At 44.0% G+C, this 20,229-nt stretch overlaps 1 protein-coding gene across 4 annotated transcripts in view; it reads left to right on the top strand.

Moving 5' to 3' along the window:
- SUFU (SUFU negative regulator of hedgehog signaling) overlaps positions 1–20,229 on the top strand; it is a 98,064-nt gene that overhangs the window by 60,363 nt on the left and 17,472 nt on the right. For 2 of the 4 annotated variants that reach the window (XM_027907630.1, XM_027907613.1), the window contains exons 7-10: positions 918–1,074; positions 2,511–2,622; positions 12,980–13,114; positions 14,557–14,695. In XM_027907630.1, coding sequence (XP_027763431.1) covers positions 918–1,074; positions 2,511–2,622; positions 12,980–13,114; positions 14,557–14,695 — 543 coding nt within the window. Of the gene's footprint in view, positions 1–917; positions 1,075–2,510; positions 2,623–12,979; positions 13,115–14,556; positions 14,696–15,011; positions 15,863–20,229 lie in introns of those variants that run through there. The other 2 variants (XM_027907638.1, XM_027907622.1) reach the window with 2 other exon arrangements.

The raw sequence follows: 20,229 nt of genomic DNA, 5'->3' as shown, positions 1-20,229 counted from the left end.
CCCCTTGTGGGTCACAGGTGGAAAATCAGACTGATGCCAATGTCCAAGCAGGTGGTGTCCTGTGAAAGTTTTGGCTATAGCTTAGGGCAGTCTTTCTGTCAACAGATGCACATGTCCTTGAGAAAATGCCTGGTGTCTGCGAGCATCCAACTGCCTGTGGTTGGTGTGTGACACCTTCCGACACCCAAACGCTAGTTATGTGCTTGGAAAGTCCAGTTTGTGAGGGAGGGAGTTTGTTTATTTGCCAATAGAGAAAGCTATGCAAAAGCTTTGACATTGGGAACAAACCTGTGTCTCCTTGCACATCCAAACCTGCACGTTTGTCCTTTGTGGAACACTCCAGCACATTGGAAAGCAGGGGCTGTCTGGGCAGTTTGCAAATGAAGAACCCTTGTGAATGATTAGTCTCTCTGTGAGCTGTTTACATTGTAGGACTCCTTGGTAAGGTTGAAAAGAGTTTTAGTTATTCAGGGGTTTGTTGTCATTGACATATAATAGATCGACTGCCAAGCTGTGCTTCATACAGCAGTGTGTAATGTAGTGTCTTAAATATTTTGAGTTGGTGTAAATCAGTGCTAACACTGAAAGAGGCAGCCCTGCATACCCCAGGCCATTCATTGGTTTCCACTTTTCTCTTTTCCTCCTTTGTGCGTGCCAGGGCCATGTAGTGAAGCAGTGGCTAAGGGGTGGAAGTTCAGATCAAGCTGCTGTGGAAAAGGTTTGTTCAGTTCTGACCAGCTCTCACATTTGGCTCCGTGTGCAGTCACTGTTTGCTGACACAGCAAAGCACAGGGGCCACAGAGTGGAAACTCCACAAAGAGGGATCTGCAGGAGCTGATGAAGGCTGTGTCATGGTGGGTTCCTGCTCAAGTTCAAGCCACGCCCAAAAAAGTCTTGGTGTTTTGGATCTTTTCAAGCAGGAGAGAGTCGACAAAGGGATTGAGACAGATGGCTCAAACCTGAGTGGAGTGAGTGCCAAATGTGCCTGGGATGACCTCAGCCGGCCACCGGAGGATGACGAAGACAGCAGGAGCATTTGCATTGGGACGCAGCCGCGGCGGCTCTCTGGGAAAGGTAAGAGGTCCTGGGCCAAGTCACTGTCATGACCTCTTGCCTTGTTTTCTTGTGGGTCTGGGCAGTGCACTGAGTCATGCAGCATCTTCGAGTTCATAACAAACACCAAAGTAATTGGGAGGCTCAGTGTGTCTCAGGGGAGCGAAATGAATTTTGGTGTGGCCTTTTTGAGGAAGGCAGGAGAGAGGAAAAGAGATCCTGGCGTTGTTTTGTCTAAATGTTTTTTTCAGTTTTTAAGCGAATTGTAATCTGAATGTGCAAAGTTAAACAGAGCACTTGGTGAAACCAGGACTGTGAACACCTGCAAGGTGAAGCAATTGTATTTTCCCAGGCTTTGTTCCTTATTAAAATTGACACTTCTTGGGTGGCAAGTTGGACTGATTCTGCACATTGCTGCAGCTGAACTCAAGGCATTCTCACAAATACGGAACTCTGGAAAGAAGAAATAAAACACAGTGGAGTTCCCCTTTGCAGTGAGATCTGTACCTCTTCGGGTACAGATGTCAGAGCCTGAAATTATGCATGTTACCTTTCAGATGAGTGAAGCAACATAAAATTTGAGGGCTTGAGATTTCCTGGAATTAACGATGTTTTCCACAGGAATGGTATCTTACTTGTTCTTTAGTTCACAGTAGAAATTATTTAAATGCATATAGAGTTTCTTCTGGCTCCTGTGCAAATATTTTGAACTACACTGGATCTAAAATATAAAATCTAAAATCCCTCAGCTTTGCAAAGGAAAAGCCAAAGACAGGGTGAAAATATACAGGGTGAAATTTGCATATCCTTCAAAAGATTTTGAAATAATTTGGATATTTTTTTGTCTAACCAATTCTCACATTTCTCAAAAAAATATGAGGAAACTTTTAGGAAAGGCAGGAAGGCTGCTATTGAAAGTATTTGTCCAGTAGACATTTTAGAAAAATGCAGAAGTAAAAAGACTGTATCTGAACTGCATAATTTGCATGTTATTTGCAAACGTGAGCTTGAGGCTAAAGGTTGCTCTGCATAAAACTCCCCTCTTTTGTGAATCTCATTGTAAATTAACAAACTTGCAAAACCAATTGCGAAAAACTTTCAAACTTTCATACACTAGTTTGGTAAAGGAACAAATTCCTGTCGGGCCTCATGGGAAAAACGATTTCCAGTACAAAGGCTTGAAAGTATGAAGAGGTTCTGTGAGAGCTACAGAAACAGCGAACACCTTGCTCTCCTTGCCTGACATAACATCACTGCCCAAACCAAGAGAATTCAAGCTAACTTGATAAAGTGAAATAACTCCTAAGGAAGTGCAGGAAGAGCAGTTAAGGATTAACCCTTAGCATCTCTTCATTTCTTTCCGAAGGGAGAGTTTAGATGAAACACACCTGATATCTCCTTGTGTCTGTGCTGTTCCTGGAGACTCTAAACCATGTTAAAAAAATTTCTCTTTGCAGATACAGAGCAAATCAGGGAGACTTTGCGGAGAGGGCTCGAGATTAACAGCAAACCTGTCCTACCTCCAATCAATGCACAAAGACAGAACGGGTTGAACCACGACCGAGCACCGTGAGTTTTACCCTGCACACTCAGATGGTGGCAGAGGGAAGCTAAAGAGCTCAGCATGGAAAACAAAGTTAAAGCTGGGTGGGAAAAGACTTGGCAAGGGGAGAGAGAAGCTAGCAGTGAATGCTTGCAAAGTGCAAAGACTGAGGGAAAAGAGTTGGTCAGGTTGTCTTAATGGGCTAGAACTCAGAAGTGCAGCTTTTGAGAGGAGTTTTGGACAAACCTTGCTAATGCAGAGTTGCTCTGATTGCGTTCTGTAGAACCTGCTGTTCACAGTGCACTGTGTTTGAAATCAGACTGGACTGATCCCTATAAAGTGGACCGTGCTGAAAAGGACTACAGTATCCAGAGCTAGATGGCATAGATGACTGCTGATATTTTTGCCTGAGTATATAGTTTTCAAGCCCAAACTTACAAACCTTTTGGTTAAAGTGTTGATTTTCTTTCTTTTTTTTTTTTTTTTTAAAGTGACTTTGATCTTGCCTTGCTGAAACAGGTGGGTTCTGTCAGTAATTACATGCCAGTACCACCCTAGTCTCTAATAGTCTGTAGTCTAACAGGTGATTTAAGTGGGACTAGGTGGACCTGTAGATCTCTCATTTGTAACTTTTGAATATAGTGAATCTGTAGGAAATTACTTGTGGTTTCAAGCCATCTGTAGTTTCTGCACTTCCGTCTTTCTGGGTTTCTCCCCTTCCCCTCTTAGGCTTCAGTTGCTAGTTAAGTGTTTTCCCATCAATTTTAATGCTTTCACCTAAATGATACAGAAACACATACATCTTTGCTGCTCTCCTTCATCTCACCATTTCCTTTGGTCTTATCTTAGTCTCTGATGAACATTTGTGCTTTCTTGTTCCGAGAGTAAAATCATTATGAAATCAGCACCTTCCTGTAGTGCCAGGCAGGGACAGCATCCTGCTCTGTTTCAATTCCTGTTTCATTCTTGATTCAAACATTTCATGAGAAAAATATTTCTTGTAGTTGTCCTTTCTTGTTCCATTTTGTGGGTGACTTCTGATTTGCCTTATATATGAATTTTTCTGAGTTGCCTAATCCTTTGGGGGAAGTATTATATCAATTGCTGATGCTGTGTACTAACAACTAATATGAGATATTGGTGCTTATATAAAAAACATCTCAAGTGACTTTATTATTGCTTTAGGAATAATCTTACTTTTACTATATAGTAATTAAATGGAGCCAGATTCTGATCTGACTCAGATTTTGAGTAGTATTTCCCTGCTTGAAGGTTGGTCACATTGGACCATTGGTTGGTCCTGTTGGCCTCACTGAAAAAAATATAAAATTATACCATCTGATTTGCACAAATCACACCCAGATTTGGAAGGCTCAGAAGTACTGGGCAGGATTTCTCACAGATGCCGGGATCCTGCATGTGTCTGCATGCCCAGTGTGACCTCTGAGTCCACAGTGTTTGGGGATGACCAGAAGCATTTGAGGTACACATCAGGTTGAGGAGGCAGCTGATGGGTAAGCCTTAATGCTGGGAGGCTGTTGTTGCTTAGATAAGGCAGCTTTACGTTATTGAGGGTAAGATAAACAGAGATAGGCTTGAGACAGAGTGGTGAAAGGTTAGCAGAGGTCTAAGATGAAGAACACAAATATTTACCTGGGTTTTTAACTGTTCTGAGACAGAGAGGAAGGGAGGTCAAATTCAGAGCCTCGTATCTGTGACAGTGCTCTTTGTTGCAAATCTCTCTTGACCTGCAGCAGCTGCACACCCACCCTGCCTGAAGCCTGAGCAGTAGGAATGGCTGGTTCCCAGTGTTTGCCTCCTAGAAGATCAATACATTTCACTGATGTCTATGGTTACCACTGGGGGAACTGATAGCTACCCTGTTTCTCCATAGCAGCACTTCAGTTAAGGAAAGAGAGCTATCAGCTGTGTTACTCTGGTCATACTATTGGAGGGATAGGGGAGATCTCAAGTTAAAACAGCAGTGTGTCCTAATACTTCCTTCCTCCATCTTACTGACTGCTTTGACAGTGGTCTGAGAAAGGTCTTTTTTACTTTTGCAGTGGCTTCTCTTCTCAAATTCATGTAGCAGATACAATGGGACTTGTTAAATGCATTGGCCATATTGAAAGGGCTGGTTTGTGCTGGAAAGCAGGGTTTACTCACAACCTCTAACTAACTGGTACTTAAATCAAAACTGATGATTACCCTTACTGCGGCTAAAACTGATCAGTCAACATATTTTCCAGAACAGTGTGGTATAGATGAAGTAGAAGAGGAGGATCTTATTATGTCTCAGCCTTTCTTAATACACTGTCTCAGCATGTCTTATGTGTTTGTGCAAGATTGCTCAATGTGCTATTAAGTACAAGAGTATGATATGGAGACTCTCATCTCCAGCTGCTGCAAGGGAATGTAACTTAGGAGCTCAGCTCTTGCATCAGTAATGAATATATGTATCCATGTTCCCCGTAGGTACCTGCAGGGATAAAGGCTGAGACACGAAAGGCACAAACCCCAGTGCAGATACAGCCATTTCGTAGGACTTACGAGCACCTGAGATGAAGGACAATTCTGCACATAGATCTAGTCCTTCTGGTGTGATCCTTGCTTGGATTGCTTGGGCCTGGTAGGGCTGGGACTCAGTTCTGTCCTTCAGTGTAAATCTTGTGTAATCAAAGGCAGGTCATTTAGCTATTGAGCTTCAGTTTCTGAAACTATAAAATGAGACTAATAACAATGTCATCTTCTTGAGGCACCACAAGGATAAATATGTTAACGATTACGAGGTGCTAGCTGATGGGAAGCAGGCTTGTGTGTAATCATATCCTACACTGTACACACCAGACCATAAAATATCAAACCCGTGGTTCTTTGCAAGGGTCCTGTGAATAACTGGTGCATTAGAAGCTCTTTAGGAACTCGACAAAAATGCTCTGTTGGGGCATGGCAAATTGTTTTAAATCTACTTTCCATAGGGAGCACTGCAGAACCCCAGGCTGTCAAATTTGCACCCAGCTGACATTAGGATGTTAAAGTCTGACACAGACTCTAATGGTTTTGTGCAGAAGAGGAATTTGCTGTTTATTTATCGTGGGTTTGTAACCACCAACTGCTTTCCTAGTAGCTTTCTTCCCTTTCTTTTATCCTAACCCTACCACCCACACACAATAATCTATCAGGGCTTAAAGCAGACAACCTGTTCTGCATTCAGTGTCACTAAATAGTATCAGGAACACTCAAACTTTCAAATATTTATTTATATAAAACATAGAGGATCCAGATTCCATACAGATTTCTCAGTCTTTGTGTAGCTACAGTTTTCAGCACTTATGCAAAAGCCTCACATTGTTTGGTTGCAGATAGGGCTTGATTCAGTGTTTTGGCTCCAGCAAAGCACATACTTACATGTTAAGCATGCATATTACCAGTTGTTCACTGTCCCAGAGCCCTAAAAAAAGAGTTCCTTTGAGAAAAGGCTGTTTTCTGTCAAAACCCTGTTGGGCAGCTGTAGTATTTTGATTCATTAGTGTTATTACTGTAGACTGTGTAGCCCTTTTTCTCCTAAGGATATGAATAAAAGCACTCTTAAAGCTTAAAACTGCACCGGACATCTGTTTCTCAAAATGACTGTTAGCTCAGTTCATAAGCAGTCATTAAATCAGTTCATATGTATTAAACAAAAGAACATGTAAATTAATCTTTGCAAACATGACTAATCATTTCAACCATAGGTAACCAAGTACTGTCAATTAGCTCTTGGAAAAATAAGGAGTGTATGAATACAAATGTGCTTTTCAGTGGCACATTATTTATTTCCTGGGACCCATCAGCTTAGTAGGTGCTGCTCAGACAGACAGAAAGGCAAGTCTCCTGAGCCGTGCAGATTCACTCTTGTTGGATATGGAGAGCTGTTACCCATAGGGGATGCTTAAATGTCAGACTAAACACTGCTGCTGTTAAGACTTCAGTGGGCTGGAAGTTCCAGATGTCAAAGTTCAGTGACACTTGTGGAGTCTTGCTTCGTTCACTATTTAATATTTTGATGTAATAATTTCTGGGGCCAAGTCTTTGTCCCTGGTAATTAGCTCCATGCTCTCCCGTGAGGTAGGTGAGTAGTGTCTCCATTCTACAGATGAGGACAGAGGAGATAATATGCCACAGTTGCAGTGAGAAGCAGGGTTGGGATAGGGGAATTCTTGACCTTTTCCACCCCTCAAGGGCCCCCTTGATCATGCAGCATTGCTGAAATTGATGTTTTTCTGCCTCTTGGCTGACTCAGACTGTTCTACAGTGAGCTGAGACATGGAGTAGAAACCTGGAACTAGCACACTGCATTACTGCACGTGTTGAAGCTAAAATTATCTGTAATTTTTGCATTTCATTGTGCCAGGATTCAGGTATTGCCCACGCACATCCCCAGTGTCTGAAGATGAATGATAGAAAAAGGTCTCCCAAGGCTGTATTACTTTGACAAGGCTTTTCCAGCATGTCTCTGCTGTTTATCACTCTCTCCCTTCTTAAGAAGGATCAAATGGTATGGTTCAACATGCCTAACTCATATTTCTGTCTGGGATTTCCAGGTAACTGTGCTTGTGCTGGTCCCCCTATGCACTGTGGTCATTTGTCCAGGGACCCACAAAGACCTCAAATCCCATCGACATTCAACTTCCAGGAGAAAGACAGGTTGAGTCTAGGGAAACCTGAACATATGGTAGCTCATGGACCATCCAGGCCTGAACAGTTTCCAGCTGTGCAGGGAAATGAAGGCAGGCTCCTGGCAATCAGAATGGGGAACAACCCTCTGGCAGGTAGGGATGGCAGGACTGTCCTGCCAGTGATCTGCTGGAGCACTGCACCCTCAGCATCTCAGGTGCTTGTGGGAAGAGGGAGGAGTTGTGTCAGTCCAGAATTCCTCCCAGGATAACCCCAGACTGTCACACAATGTGCCTGGTTTGGAGTACATGAGTAATATGGAGCACCACTTCCAGGACTGGAGTCCGCTGCCCTTGTGGTTCCTCTGACTTGGTAAATAGGGCGTGTGGATTCCTCCTGTCAGGAAGTAGCACTGGGTTAATGCACATTAACGAGCTCCATCTGAGCAGTATTTCTGAGGAAGCTCTGACAGTAATACCGAGATGTAGGTTTTGCTTCGAGGCGAGTCTGCTCTTTGCTTCTCCCAGTTACATTGGGTTTTGAATCTGCTTCACTTGGGCAGAGGGAAGCTGTTGTCTGTGTAGCTTGTTTCCTGTTTTCAGTTCTTGGAGGCAAACTTTACATAAAGGGGAGCATTTCGGCATTCTCTGAAACTGTCTGGTTCTGGCTAGGCTTTCTGATTCTGCAACCACTAAGCAGTAAGTTTCCAATCCAGTCCTGCTTATTTAGGCATGCTCTCTCATTGCAATGCCATTCAGTGGTGTCCTGCTTGAGTCAGGAATGCTGAATGGGGGGAGGCAATATACTTTAGGGAGTGTCTCTCAGCATGAGGCTGAGTGCTGGGTGACAAGCTTGCAAACTAAAAACGTAAATGTCTGGAAAACCAGTGTCAGTAGAAGTGCAGAGCAGTCACCATGCTAATAATTTGCACTCTTGCATAGCTTTCCCCATCTAAGAACCCAAAAGTGCTTTGCAAACATTGACTTAATCCTTGCAACACCCGTATGTGGAAAAATGTCTCCGTTTTACAGACGGGGAACGTGAAGCATAAAAGAGTTGTTTGACTTCGCTCATGAGTCTGCAGGGTGCCTGTGGAACAGCCTAAATCTCTCAATCCCAGTTCAGCTGCTTGTCTTAGAACAGTCTGGCCTCTGCAAGCTTCGACAGTAATTATTATGCAGCTTTCCAAAGGGATATGTGAGTGGCAAGAGGATTGCTGCTGCTGACATTGTCCTTGCAGCCCTTCCATGCCAGGAAACGCACACAGAACATCGTCACCGTCCTGTTTAACCAGGCTGAGGAACACCCAGGTCTGAGCACTGAGCCTTGTCCCAGTGTGACCACTGCAGGAGCTGTGTAACCGTGTCCTCCCAGTTCTGCACTTGCCTCTGTGCTTTTGTGACGTGCTGTAGCGCTGTGTGCCAAGATGCTCAGGGCTCTTTCCCACAGCTGCTGGTTTGCCCTTCAGGGGAAACTGTGGGAAAGATGCTGGAAGATTGCTGGCACTTAAGTGATCTTTGACCATATCTTAGTGAGGGACTGAGGAGGTTTGAAATAGCCAGGGTTGGAAAGGGAAGAAGGGCGGGGAAGAAAGGAAAAGTGGTCCGACCTTTCTCTCCCAGCTGTGTAAGCTTGCACTGATGGTTTGCATTTGCTAACTCACAGTGCTGGGTTTTATATGGAGGAAGCAAAGAGCAGTGACAGAAACTAACTTCAGTGATGCAGTGGGCACCCAATCCTACAAAGAGCCCCTGCTATGGCCAGCTTCCAACAGCATATCCCTGGTGATTTTGGTACTTAAAAGAGTAGCTTGGAAATGCAGCAAAATTATGCTCCATGAGATCAAGCACTCTGATCATAAAGTGAAATGCAAGTGCAAGAATAAATAAACCTTTCTTAACCCCATCAACCTGGTTATTCCTGAATCCCATAAAATAACTGCCGGTGGTTGCTTGAGAAGGGGTTGCTATAAACATGACTTAGAAGGAGGGGACATCCAAACTTTGTGCAATCCAGTGATTGCATTGGCGATTTTCCAGGATCCCCACGGGCTGCTGTTAATTGGCATAAAATGAAGCAGGTTGCAGCCACCCTCATCTTTAATACAAAGAGAGGGCCCCCAGGAGGCTACAGGTTCCAGCGTGTGGCCTCTCACATTGAGAAGGGGCACAGCACGCTGGGACATGGAGTCTCCTCAGGCCCTTTCCTTGTTTACAGAGGTCTGGGAAGCTGCAGGGCACATTGAACACCTTTGCAATGGTTTGACCACCCTCTCTTTCTCAAAAATAGGAAAATAAAATCAAATATGGCTTTGGTTAAGTTCATGTTAATCAGCATTCATGAGATTTAACAAAAAAACAACAAACATAATTTCCTCCTGCTCTCCTCCACCCAGAAGCAGACTACTGGTAGAAACCAAAGCTGGAAAAAATAGTTGAAAGTCAGCTAAAGTCACCTTGGTAACTGCAGCAATACACTTGCCCAGAACAGGAGACATCAAACCCAACTACAAACAGCTTTAAAGAAACAAAAAGAATGTAATCATCTAAAGAATTAATCTGACAACTGCCCACGTTTACACCTCCCACAAGCCCCCAATCAGAGGGAAATGTGCTTTAATCTCCTCCAACTCCCCTCCAGTTTCACAAAACATGAGATGTGTAGTCCTTAAACTGGGGCATTTCCGGCATGCTGCTTCCATTTAAATCTGCTGCCTTTCCTAATGCAGCAGCCCTGGCTTTTGCAGACTTGTTTTTTCTGGACACTGAGAAACATGATTTTTTTTGTGTGGGTTGGATGAAGTATTAAATCTGGAATAGACAAAGTTTGCAACATTTACGTGATAGTCAGCTAGATCTTAGTCATAACAAGTAAAACTTCACTGACTTTTGCTGCTGATTTATTTGGTGATGGGGTGGAGGAAGCAATGACTTACGGGTTACTGACAGTCGTAAAGCCAGGCATGTTAGTGTTAAAAAGCAAACGTTTTCTATGGTTTTTTTTCTAAGTCTGAAAACTACAAGCTGTAGATGGCAATGTGTGTTACGACATGAGCTTTTTATTAATAACAACCTAGAGGTCCTGCGACCCTTCATCTGGGCTCTCATCCTTTGGAAGGGCCCTTAACTTTAAATATCTGAAATTGTGTGAGCTCCGCTGAAGTGAAAAGAAACAAAGACTATTTTGGAAAATTTTCGTGAAAAGGATTAAAACTTTCGTGTCATTCAAAGTATTAACTAGCATTTTGCTTCACCTTTTTGACAGAAGGGCTGGTTACTTATTAATGTGAAGTCATAATTATTGACAGCCCTAAAGTCATGACAGTTCCGTTTGATAGTTATACATTAGTCAACATCTTCTCTTGAGCGTGTAATGACAAACAGCATTTGCTGTTTTTAATAAGACTTAGAAAGCTTTGCCCCTTGCCTCCAGAATATTGTCGTCATTCCTATTATTGCATTAACAACCAGAGGCTGTTTCCCCTCCGGACTGCAGCCCCATTGTAGCAGCTGTACATGGTGAAAACCTAAAAACCCACCTTCAGCTCGGGGTGGGGGGTTGCAGCCCAGGAGTATGGGGAGCTGTCCTGCGGCTGTCTGTCCTGCAGAAGCATGAACCTACAGCTGTGTCGTGGGACGCACCCGGAATGCTTTGGCAGTCCAGGTGAGCAGGGCACAGTCTCTTGTCTGTAGCAATAACATTGCTGTAAAACTCCTGATCCGCTCCAGGGTGCCTAAGCTCTGGAACTGCATTTAGAAGTGCAAGCTTATGGCTTGCCTGAAAATCATGCGTTGCTAATGGCTGACCCTTTTGGTAGGGGCTGATAAATGAATGATTGGAAGCTGTAGACCACAGGCTGACTTTCCCACAGCTCGCTGTGTATATAAGATCTGATAAGGAAGTTGAGACAAAGCTTAGCTTAAGGTCAACTGATCATTAATCAACTGTAACTGCACTTCTCAGGTAATCAGCCTGCAAAATGCTGGCCCACTCCACTCTTTGAAGACCCCACCTACAAAGAGCTGTAAAATGTTTGCTGAAGTAGATTAAACACAACTTTAAGTGCCACCTATAGACTACAAAGCATGTTGTGTCTTTGCTTCAGGGTTAACCCACTAAACTGATACTCTGCTGATTGTCAGCCCATCAGCCCACCCTGTGAATAAGCTCTGTCCTGACCTACTATGTCCCTGCTGGATCCATTATTGCTCTTTTGTGTTGCTAAAGCAGAACATGGAACATGTTTTATAGTTTTTATCTTGCAGGGAGCTGAACTCTGATATCTTTCTCCTGCATGTCTCTGACCTGGCAATGCAGAGTATTTGCAGGCTCTCACTGTGAGATATCAGATTTTAGCTTGTTTCAGAGTGGGCGGCTCAGCCGCTTGGTGAAGGGCTCACCTGGGACTAGGTGACCTGGCGGAAGCACCAGGCTGATCTGCACTTGAATTCACACTGAACTACACTACTATGTGTGTGGTTGATGGGAGTAATTTTGGGACAACACACAAAGGTAAAATCAAGTAAAGGTATCATCTAGGTCAGCTCACGAGGGTCAAGCTGTTTCTTTACAATCATTTCCAGATGTACATTAAAAATGGTTTAACTTGGATGGAGGAAGGATCCACACTAAAGTGTTCCCAAACGGGGCCACAGCTTGATAGCCGTATTTGGCTTTTGATATGTCTGGCACAATGGAGACACATTACAGTGTGACATCTCAATTCCCTCCTACTTTTCCTGTCCCTCTCCTCTGGTGATTCTGTACTATAGAAACTATCTTTAAAAAGTCTTATCTCTAAGTTCACATGGAATGCCAGGTGACAAAAGTATAAATCACATATCAAACACTTCACATCCGTCCATGTCATCCCTAAAAATTGTAACCCACCCTGTCCTTCATTCTTTGTTCTGTACTGCCAAGTAAGGGATCACACTGATGCTCTTTGAACATATAAAGTGTTTATGGTCCAGTATTTTGATACAGAACATTTTATTATCTAGAGGATTTTGTCTGGCAAAGTTCCTAATCATATAACAACATAACCTTTAGTCGTAGCTTCATAATATGCTGGTCTTGCAGAAATGGATGAATAAGAAAGCAAAGCTGCCATTGTCTTTAAGCAGCCCCACTTACAAGGGAAAACAATCTGGATCTCCTACTGGTCCCATGTAGAGTCTGTCTTTTGGCTGTTGCACTTGATGCTGGTGAAAGCAGGGGATTCTCAAAACTTTGGATTGAACTGTGCAAAGGAATCATTTGAAGGCAATTGTAGGGATGCCACAGAACTCAAAGATATTTGAGCCTTGGCACAAAGGATTGGACAACTCTTTCCTGCAGACCCATTGCCTGAAAAATCCTGAAGATAAAGCAAAAACAGGAGGGAGGGCACACCTGTTAATCCTTCCAAACTATTTTATAGTGTTTGGGGGTTTAGAGAGTGTAGTTTTGCTCCAGTTCTTTCCAGAAAAAATATTTCTTTTGTACTGGAAAGGGATTCACCGCGTGTATGCATCAATTCAGATCCTAGATTGTCAAATCAAGGTGAAGAGCTGCATGCTGGTACTGGTAGTCTGAGGGAGGCTGTCTCTGTAGGGGTGATGAAAACTCAGATGTGTCCTCATAAGTTTCTGTTTCCTTCAATATTTGTAGTCACTCTGAAACACAGCAGAAATAGCACACAGCACTGGCATCCTGAATACATGTGCATTTTGTCTCTTCTCTTAGAAGCCGTAAGGACAGTTTAGAAAGTGAGAGCTCAGCAGCCATCATCCCTCATGAGCTAATCCGCACGAGACAGCTGGAGAGCGTACACCTGAAATTTAACCAGGAGTCCGGAGCGCTCATTCCCCTCTGCCTAAGGTGAGTGAAGCCGTCCTCCCCCTCAGCTTGTGCTAGCATGCTGCTTTTGCCTTGTGGCATTGTTTCACCATACAGACATGCATGCAGTGGGTCTGTAAAGGCCAGAGCTGACATATTTTGCCAAAGCACATTGGAAACAGATGATTCTTTGCATGTGTGTTCATCATGGCAAGATTGTTTCTCATTCTTTTTATGTCCTCCAGTGTATTTTGAGTGCTGAAGCAGGACAGGGTTAGTGTTTTTTTTTATTAGTCTAATGCTAGCAACTCTGTGATAAAGAAGGGATGTCTTAACATACTCTGTCAAAAAAATCCCTTAACTTGTTAATTCTGATTTATGAACTCAGATAAGTGGTTGTGCAAAGCCTGTTTGCAGTCAGTTTATCCTTACAAATGTGTTTTTTTGACAAATTATGTCACAGTAGTGAAGTAGCAAAACGTTGCATGTATACTCTACACATTGTCTTTCAAAGGTTCAGGCTGCACATATGACTGCCTTCTGGTTTTCCACAATTTCAGTCAGAAAATACCTGTGCAAGTGTTGTAGTCCTTAACATGAACTGTGGGGTAGAGACAAATGATTGTAGGTGATTAAGTTACTTCAGCTTAATGAGTTACACGTTGGTAGTATCAGAGTTATCAGCAGCAGGTGCACACTTGCCCGTGCTTCTTGAGAAACCAATGGGATAGTTAATACAAACATATTTTATTTTACATCATAAATGTGTAAACAGCCTATCCTGATCAGTTACCACAGCTCAGTTGACCAGCGCTAACTCATCAACTGTGACTCTGTTAGGCACTAAATGTATTACCTGAAGTTTTCCCTCTTGCACGTTAGCAGCCATGCATGCATGTCACACATGCTCTCGGCTTAAATACCAGAGCCATGATTTTCCCTTGCATCGAATGAAAAAAAGGAAAGTGATACTGAAGCTAGCCATGTATGTGTATTTTCTAGGCACTTGCTTAAGTAATACAGGTAACATTTGTCGAGCACCAGGGCAATTGATTGCTAGGTATTGTCATAGTAGCTAAGTTCGCCTCCAGCGATGAGCCTTCTTAGAAATGCATCTTCACATTCCCACGTGATGTGGAGTCTGGATTCTCTTCTGCAGTTTTCATCTTACTGGCAGTCTCCTGCCCTTAGATACCTAAGCATCTCATCATGGGGATAGGCATGCAGCGGGATTTAGATGTATTCTAGGTCTGTAACAAGGCCCTGAGATTAAGGAGGGAGATGAGGGGTAGTTCCCTGCCTCAGAAGGAGGCTTGTGACCTGCTTTTTGGAGCAAATCATTCATATACTCCTGAAAAATTAACAGTTACTGCTTTCAAAATGGTTTCTGCTGCTGGCAGAAACTATATAGTGATGTATCTTCATCGCTGTGTTGAATGCTGTGCACACCCTCTCAATTCATGCACATATGTTTAATTCCCCAGGGGGAGGCTCTTACATGGACGGCACTTTACATATAAAAGTATTACAGGAGATACAGCAATCACGTTTGTATCAACAGGAGTAGAAGGAGCCTTTGCTACAGAGGAGCACCCCTATGCCGCACATGGACCTTGGTTACAAGTGAGAAAGCCTCCTTCCTGTTTCTCCCCCTTCCTCCTTTACTGTGTCCTAAAAATGATCCTGCTGAGGGGTTATGTGACTTACAAGTGTAACAAACGTGTATTTTTTGCTGCAACGTCTCTCATAGCTCTTGCATAATAATTTCAGTAATTGCAGACTCAAAAAATAATGGTGAAATGTTATTATTTGTATTAATGGAACTCAAATTGATAAGCAGTGGCTGGAAAGTTCAGAAATCATCTATGAATACATTAGTGTCCATTTCCTGGAGTTGGTGAACACTTTACGGGCTGTATTTATTCTTGATTTCTTCCAGAAAGGAATTTGGGGAGGCAGAGTGGAATGACCTAAGCAAGAATGGAGCCAGGGCGGAAGAATTAGAAAGCTGTGGGACTGTGATCCTACGGAGCCAAAATCTCAGTTAAACATCATCCCAAATGGGAGAGAAGCACAGAGAGCGCTGCTTCTTTCAGTTTTAGCTCTTTCCTGTTGATTCTTTGACAAAAGTTCATGATGGCTTGAAGCACCCACACATTTTCTGCACCCAGATGTTTTCAGTATCTCAGATTTTCCATGGAAAATCCCCATCTGCTTGGTGTTGAGGGTCAGCCCTATGGAGCAGTGATGCACTAATTATATGACAGCATAGCACTATTCTACCCTTGAATTTCTTCATGGTTATAAACATATTGCAAAAATAAAAAAGCTTGGAGGAATGTGTTAATGCAGAAAAACCCATCTCTGAGGAACTGTGTGTGCAGTACGTCTCTGCCTTCTCTGTTACTGTGGCATTCCTACCTCCCCTTCTGTTTTCAAGGCAGGGGTTTGTTTTACCATTGCAGTGTTGCAGTTTGCCTTCCAGTGACTTGTTTTTAAGGCTTTTCACAACCCATGTTCATATGTCTGGAGGACATCATACCTTGAAAGCTGTATCACTTGTAAAGGAGCTGATCTTGGCCAGAAGCATCTCGTGCGTAGGGATTTTCAAAGAGCCTGTGTGCTTTGATTGTACTGACTGGAAAGTGCAGTGCTCCTATAATGATTAACAGCAAAGGGTCAGGTTTAAGGGTGGGTCATTTGCTGTTGGTTCCTGTGCTTGCCAACACATGATACACAGGATCTTGTGACTGTGTTAACTCCAAACATGAGTGTTTGTTTGCATTTACATCACATCTCAAAATGTATTGATGTGTAGAGTAGTCAGGTAACCTGTAAACAATGAAGAATGGCAATAATTCTGTCACCATTCAGACATGTTAACCCTTATGAACCTGGTTGTTTTCACGAGTGTTACTTTGGTGCTGAAAAGGGTGTCAGATTTTTTGTGAAGGTAGGATGGAAAGGTGAAGAATTACTGGCTCAGATGGTAGGGAGAAACAAGTTTCCTCGCTTGTCTCCTACACGAGGCCGATGTATTAGATCTTCTTCTCTGGCAGGACCAGCTCTGCTGTTGGCCCCTGCCCCATCCTGTTGAGTACGAAGGAGGACAGGCTGGCTGGGGGAGGAAGGGAGGCTAAAAGCAGCCTGGGACAACAGGAGTAGCACCCGGTTGTGAGATACGTGTGGGAGTGTCTGAGGTTTTTGGCTTAGAACGCAATGGGAGGCTTGATCCATGCTCAGCAGTCCCTTGTGGTGTTGGGAGCAGGGGAGGGGGAGGTTCGTGTGGCTTTGCTTCAGAAGTAAAAGAAGTTGTGGTACATGAAATTTCCAAGGAGGCAAGCTGTGTTTGGTTTAGTCTGTTGCAGCCTGGGCTGGCTGAATTGGCAAGCCCTGCTAAGCTTTCCCAGCAAGGCCCAGAGAGGATTTTCCTCCTCCCTTGCTTGGGACCCCAGGCAAGTGAGGAGCTCCAAGGAGAGTTGGTGGCTGAAAGCAGATCACTGCAATGCAGGGGCTTGTTGCAAAGACAAGTAAATGGAGAAACTGTGGAGAAGAGGAGGCGTGGCAGCCTTTTTCTCCTGGGGACTTTCTCCCTATCCTAAGGGAGAAATAAAAGCCTGAAAAATCCTGACCTCGACTCGGCAGCAACCAGAGGCTGACTTCTCTTGAACCTGAGCTTTGGTGCAGTGAAAGCCCAAACCTGCAGACTAAACACAGTACCTCCTGTTTACATCTAGTGGGCTGGAGTGGAGTGTGTCCAAGGTGGGACAGGCCAGAGAGCTGCTGCACCCGGAGAGCTGCTGCTCAGCCCCCGCTGCCCAGGCTGAGCAATGAGCTGAGAGTTGCTGGGCTCCAGTGGAGGGTTAGCAGATGACAGGAGTTTGGCAGGTCCCAGCACCATTCCTACCAGACAGGTGTCCATATCACCACCACAACCGGTACTCAGCGGGAACTGCTTTAGCAGTCTCAGCAGAAAAAGCAAGGAGTCATTCGACCACAGAGATTGTACGGCCCATTTCTATCAACAGTCTTTCCAGGTCACGTTTAAGGCATGTTAGTGGGGGAAGCCTGTCCTGCTGCTGCCCATGCTCTGGGGATGATTAGATTATTTCATTCTCCAGAACTGTCAAATTGGCACCTTTCCCAAGTACTTGGAATTTTTTTTTTCACTTAAGTAACATTTAATTAGTTCTAAGAAGCTAAATTCTATTAAAGGTCTAAGCATGTCAGGCTGGTTTATTTCTGAACTTCATCTTCCACTGTGTCATGTATTGTTGAATAGGGAAATTGCTTTAACTCAGAAATGTACAAACATATTCAAGAAGTCCTCCTTGTTAACACTAGACTCCTGTTTATATGCTAGTTACTGTGGCAAAGTCTCTGATGTGTAACACTTGCATTAACATTACACATGATCAAAGGCTTCCGCGGTCTTTCTTCCACTCCCCCTTCCCCCAGTGGTGTGACAGTAAAGCCCCCACACTGCCTCCTAAGCACCTCTCCTCTCCTTTCCAAGAGGTAGATGTTCCAGATGCACAGGGAAAGACTGTGCAGGAGATGTCTGGCCCCATGCTGAAGGGTTAAGGATGCGTATCATGCAGACAGACTCTGACATAAACTGCCCCACAGTGACATTTGTATTTGTGGTGGAGCGTCCAAGGTTCTTGGTCCAACGTCTGAGCTGTGCCAAGCATGCAATTCATCACAGATCGACCTTGTTTGTCTCTGAAACATTCCCAAAGCAAGGTGAGGTTGTGCGTGTATTCTCCCTCCCTCCCTCCCTCACTTTTGTTCCAACAGATGATAGAGACGCTGTGTTGAAATGTGTTACTGATCAAGCCCGTCCCAATAAAGTTGCCTGAGCCTTTAATACATATTAATATTATCCTGGGGTAGTTTGTGTCAAAGCCTGTCAGCATGCATCATCCTTTGGGAATTACCATCATTAAGTCTCCAGTGATGGGAGTCAGGACATGCTTCTGCAAAGCTCATCTGCTTTTATGTGGAGCTCTCTGCCTGTCTAGCACAAAGCATGCTGTTCTCTCCTCCTTCCTTGCTCACCTGGACTGCTTACTCTCCCCAGAGGGGAGAAGGAGGTTTGTTTAACACTACCTTTAGATAATTTCTGCTCCTGCTGCTTTAGGCACTCATTGTTCTAGGGAAGAAGATGACACTGAAGTCTTTGATCATGTGCAGCGTACATGTTACGCATCAGATATTGCTGCAGACTCTGACATACGAGCCAATACAGTGCAATAAAAACAAACCTATAGTTAAAGAGTCCTCGTTAACTGTAAAATCTAGCACACAGAATTTAAGAAATATCTCTGCACTTTAGCCTTGCCCCTGTTACACGTGTACTTCAATACAATATCTAATTGAAGGATTACAGCTATTTTTAACAAAGCGTGCCTGCCTCATTCAGCGCACATAGATGCAGTGTGTTAGGGGGATGAATCAGGAATGTGGAGTAAAGTAGGCTGTTGCTTATAGGACTTCCACTTCATTTGTTTGCCAAAATTGGAAGGTGTGTAGTGAATGAGGCAGCTAATTGCTGAAAAATCACAATAGTCTTACAGCAAAGGCTGTTAAATATTGCCCTGGAGAATTGGATCCTGCTCCTGCTTCTACTACTCTTTTCTTTCAAGATGTCTTAAACTAAAAACTTCTCACCTGGCAAGGGAGTTTGTGTTGCTCATTTTCTTTATGCCCAGCCCAAGACCTGAGGTCTGATCTGTGTTCCCAGTGACAGGAGGAGGCCAGGAGGAATTCCCTTGCGGATATCCTTGTGACCCACAGGACTGAGTGGGCTGAAAAACAGAGACTTGCAAGTCTTGAGATGGGCACCCATGAGAAGTAGACCTTCAGATTCATTTTTCTCTTCACTGATTTTCCTATGTCTGTTCAGGGAGACCTCTTTCCAGTCATCCTGTGAAGGATGTAATGAATTCAGTGCTTGCCAGGCATTCCAGCTCTACAGATGAACACCAGAAACAATTTCAGGAAGAGATTAAAATTTGTTCATGCAGGTCAGGATCAAGAATAAGTACAAAGGATCTCTCTGGGGTAAGGAGTCGGCCTGGGAGCCATGTCAAAGACCCACATTCAGCTTCCTGCTCTTACAGATTTTCTCCGTGACTTTAAGTCTCTTACCTTCTTTTAGCCTCCATCCCCCGTTTGCTGTATGGAGAGCAGCACTTCCTCACAGAAATGTGAGGCCAAGCATATCAGAGACTATGAGAGTGGTAAAGACAGTGAGATGAGGTACTTCCAGTGTTATCCATGCTGACAGTAGTTGGATGGAGCATATTAAATAAAGGGGAAGAGAGTAGGAGAGAATGGAGAAGCAAGTTGAATGATAATGAAAAGCAATGATGACTAATACTGCATTAGTGAGCAGAACCATCCTGAGGACTGAGGAGGGCAGAGGTCTTGTGGGAGAAAAACTGCAGGTGATCCTGTGATTGCAGATTTATTTCATGAGGTGGATGTATGCTGAGGCCAAATTAGCATGGCACAAACTCTGAGCAGCAGTTTCCAAAGTTTTATACACCCAATGTCACTGGTTTCTGAGTGCAGAGGGGTTTTTTCCAGGTAATTTACTTGATTTCAGGGCAAATCCTGTCAGGTAGATGGAGGCTGTGGTTCACTGTCACTGGGCACCCCCTGGTTCTCAGCACAAAGTCTGTGTCTCTGCGTGAGCCAAGGAGCTCACAGCAGTAGTGGGGTATTACCCTCTGGCACCAGCCACTGCTGGGGAAAGCTCTTTGCTCGTTTCCTGTGCCAGTAGGTTCACCATGTCTGTCAGACAGCACGTGGATGCTGAAGCTGTGGAAACAGGGTTCTCCAGTCTCCTTGCCTTATGCGTTGCCTCCATTTTGACCTCTAATCTGCCCTTCATCCTGTTTTTCTGTGTCTCCGTCTTCCCTCATCCTGGCCCGTCTCTGCTTTCTTCCCCTTCATTCAAGTTGGCAAATTCCTTCTCCTCCTCCACATGGCCTGACTTCCAGCAGAAACACTGAGAGTACTGGAGAGTTTCCCTGCCTTTAGTCCTGGTGTGCCTGGTGACATAGCAATCCCTTGCTGCTCAGAGGAATGATCAAAGTGAAAATCACTCCTTAACCACCTCTGCCCCGTGTTTGGGACAGAGCTGCCTT

The sequence above is a fragment of the Empidonax traillii genome, unplaced genomic scaffold, assembly GCF_003031625.1.
Source record: "Empidonax traillii isolate 1590-97213 ecotype Southwest subspecies unplaced genomic scaffold, ASM303162v1 scaffold27:size3997909, whole genome shotgun sequence".
Taxonomy (NCBI): domain Eukaryota; kingdom Metazoa; phylum Chordata; class Aves; order Passeriformes; family Tyrannidae; genus Empidonax; species Empidonax traillii.
This window is presented reverse-complemented; position numbering and strand designations above follow the sequence as displayed.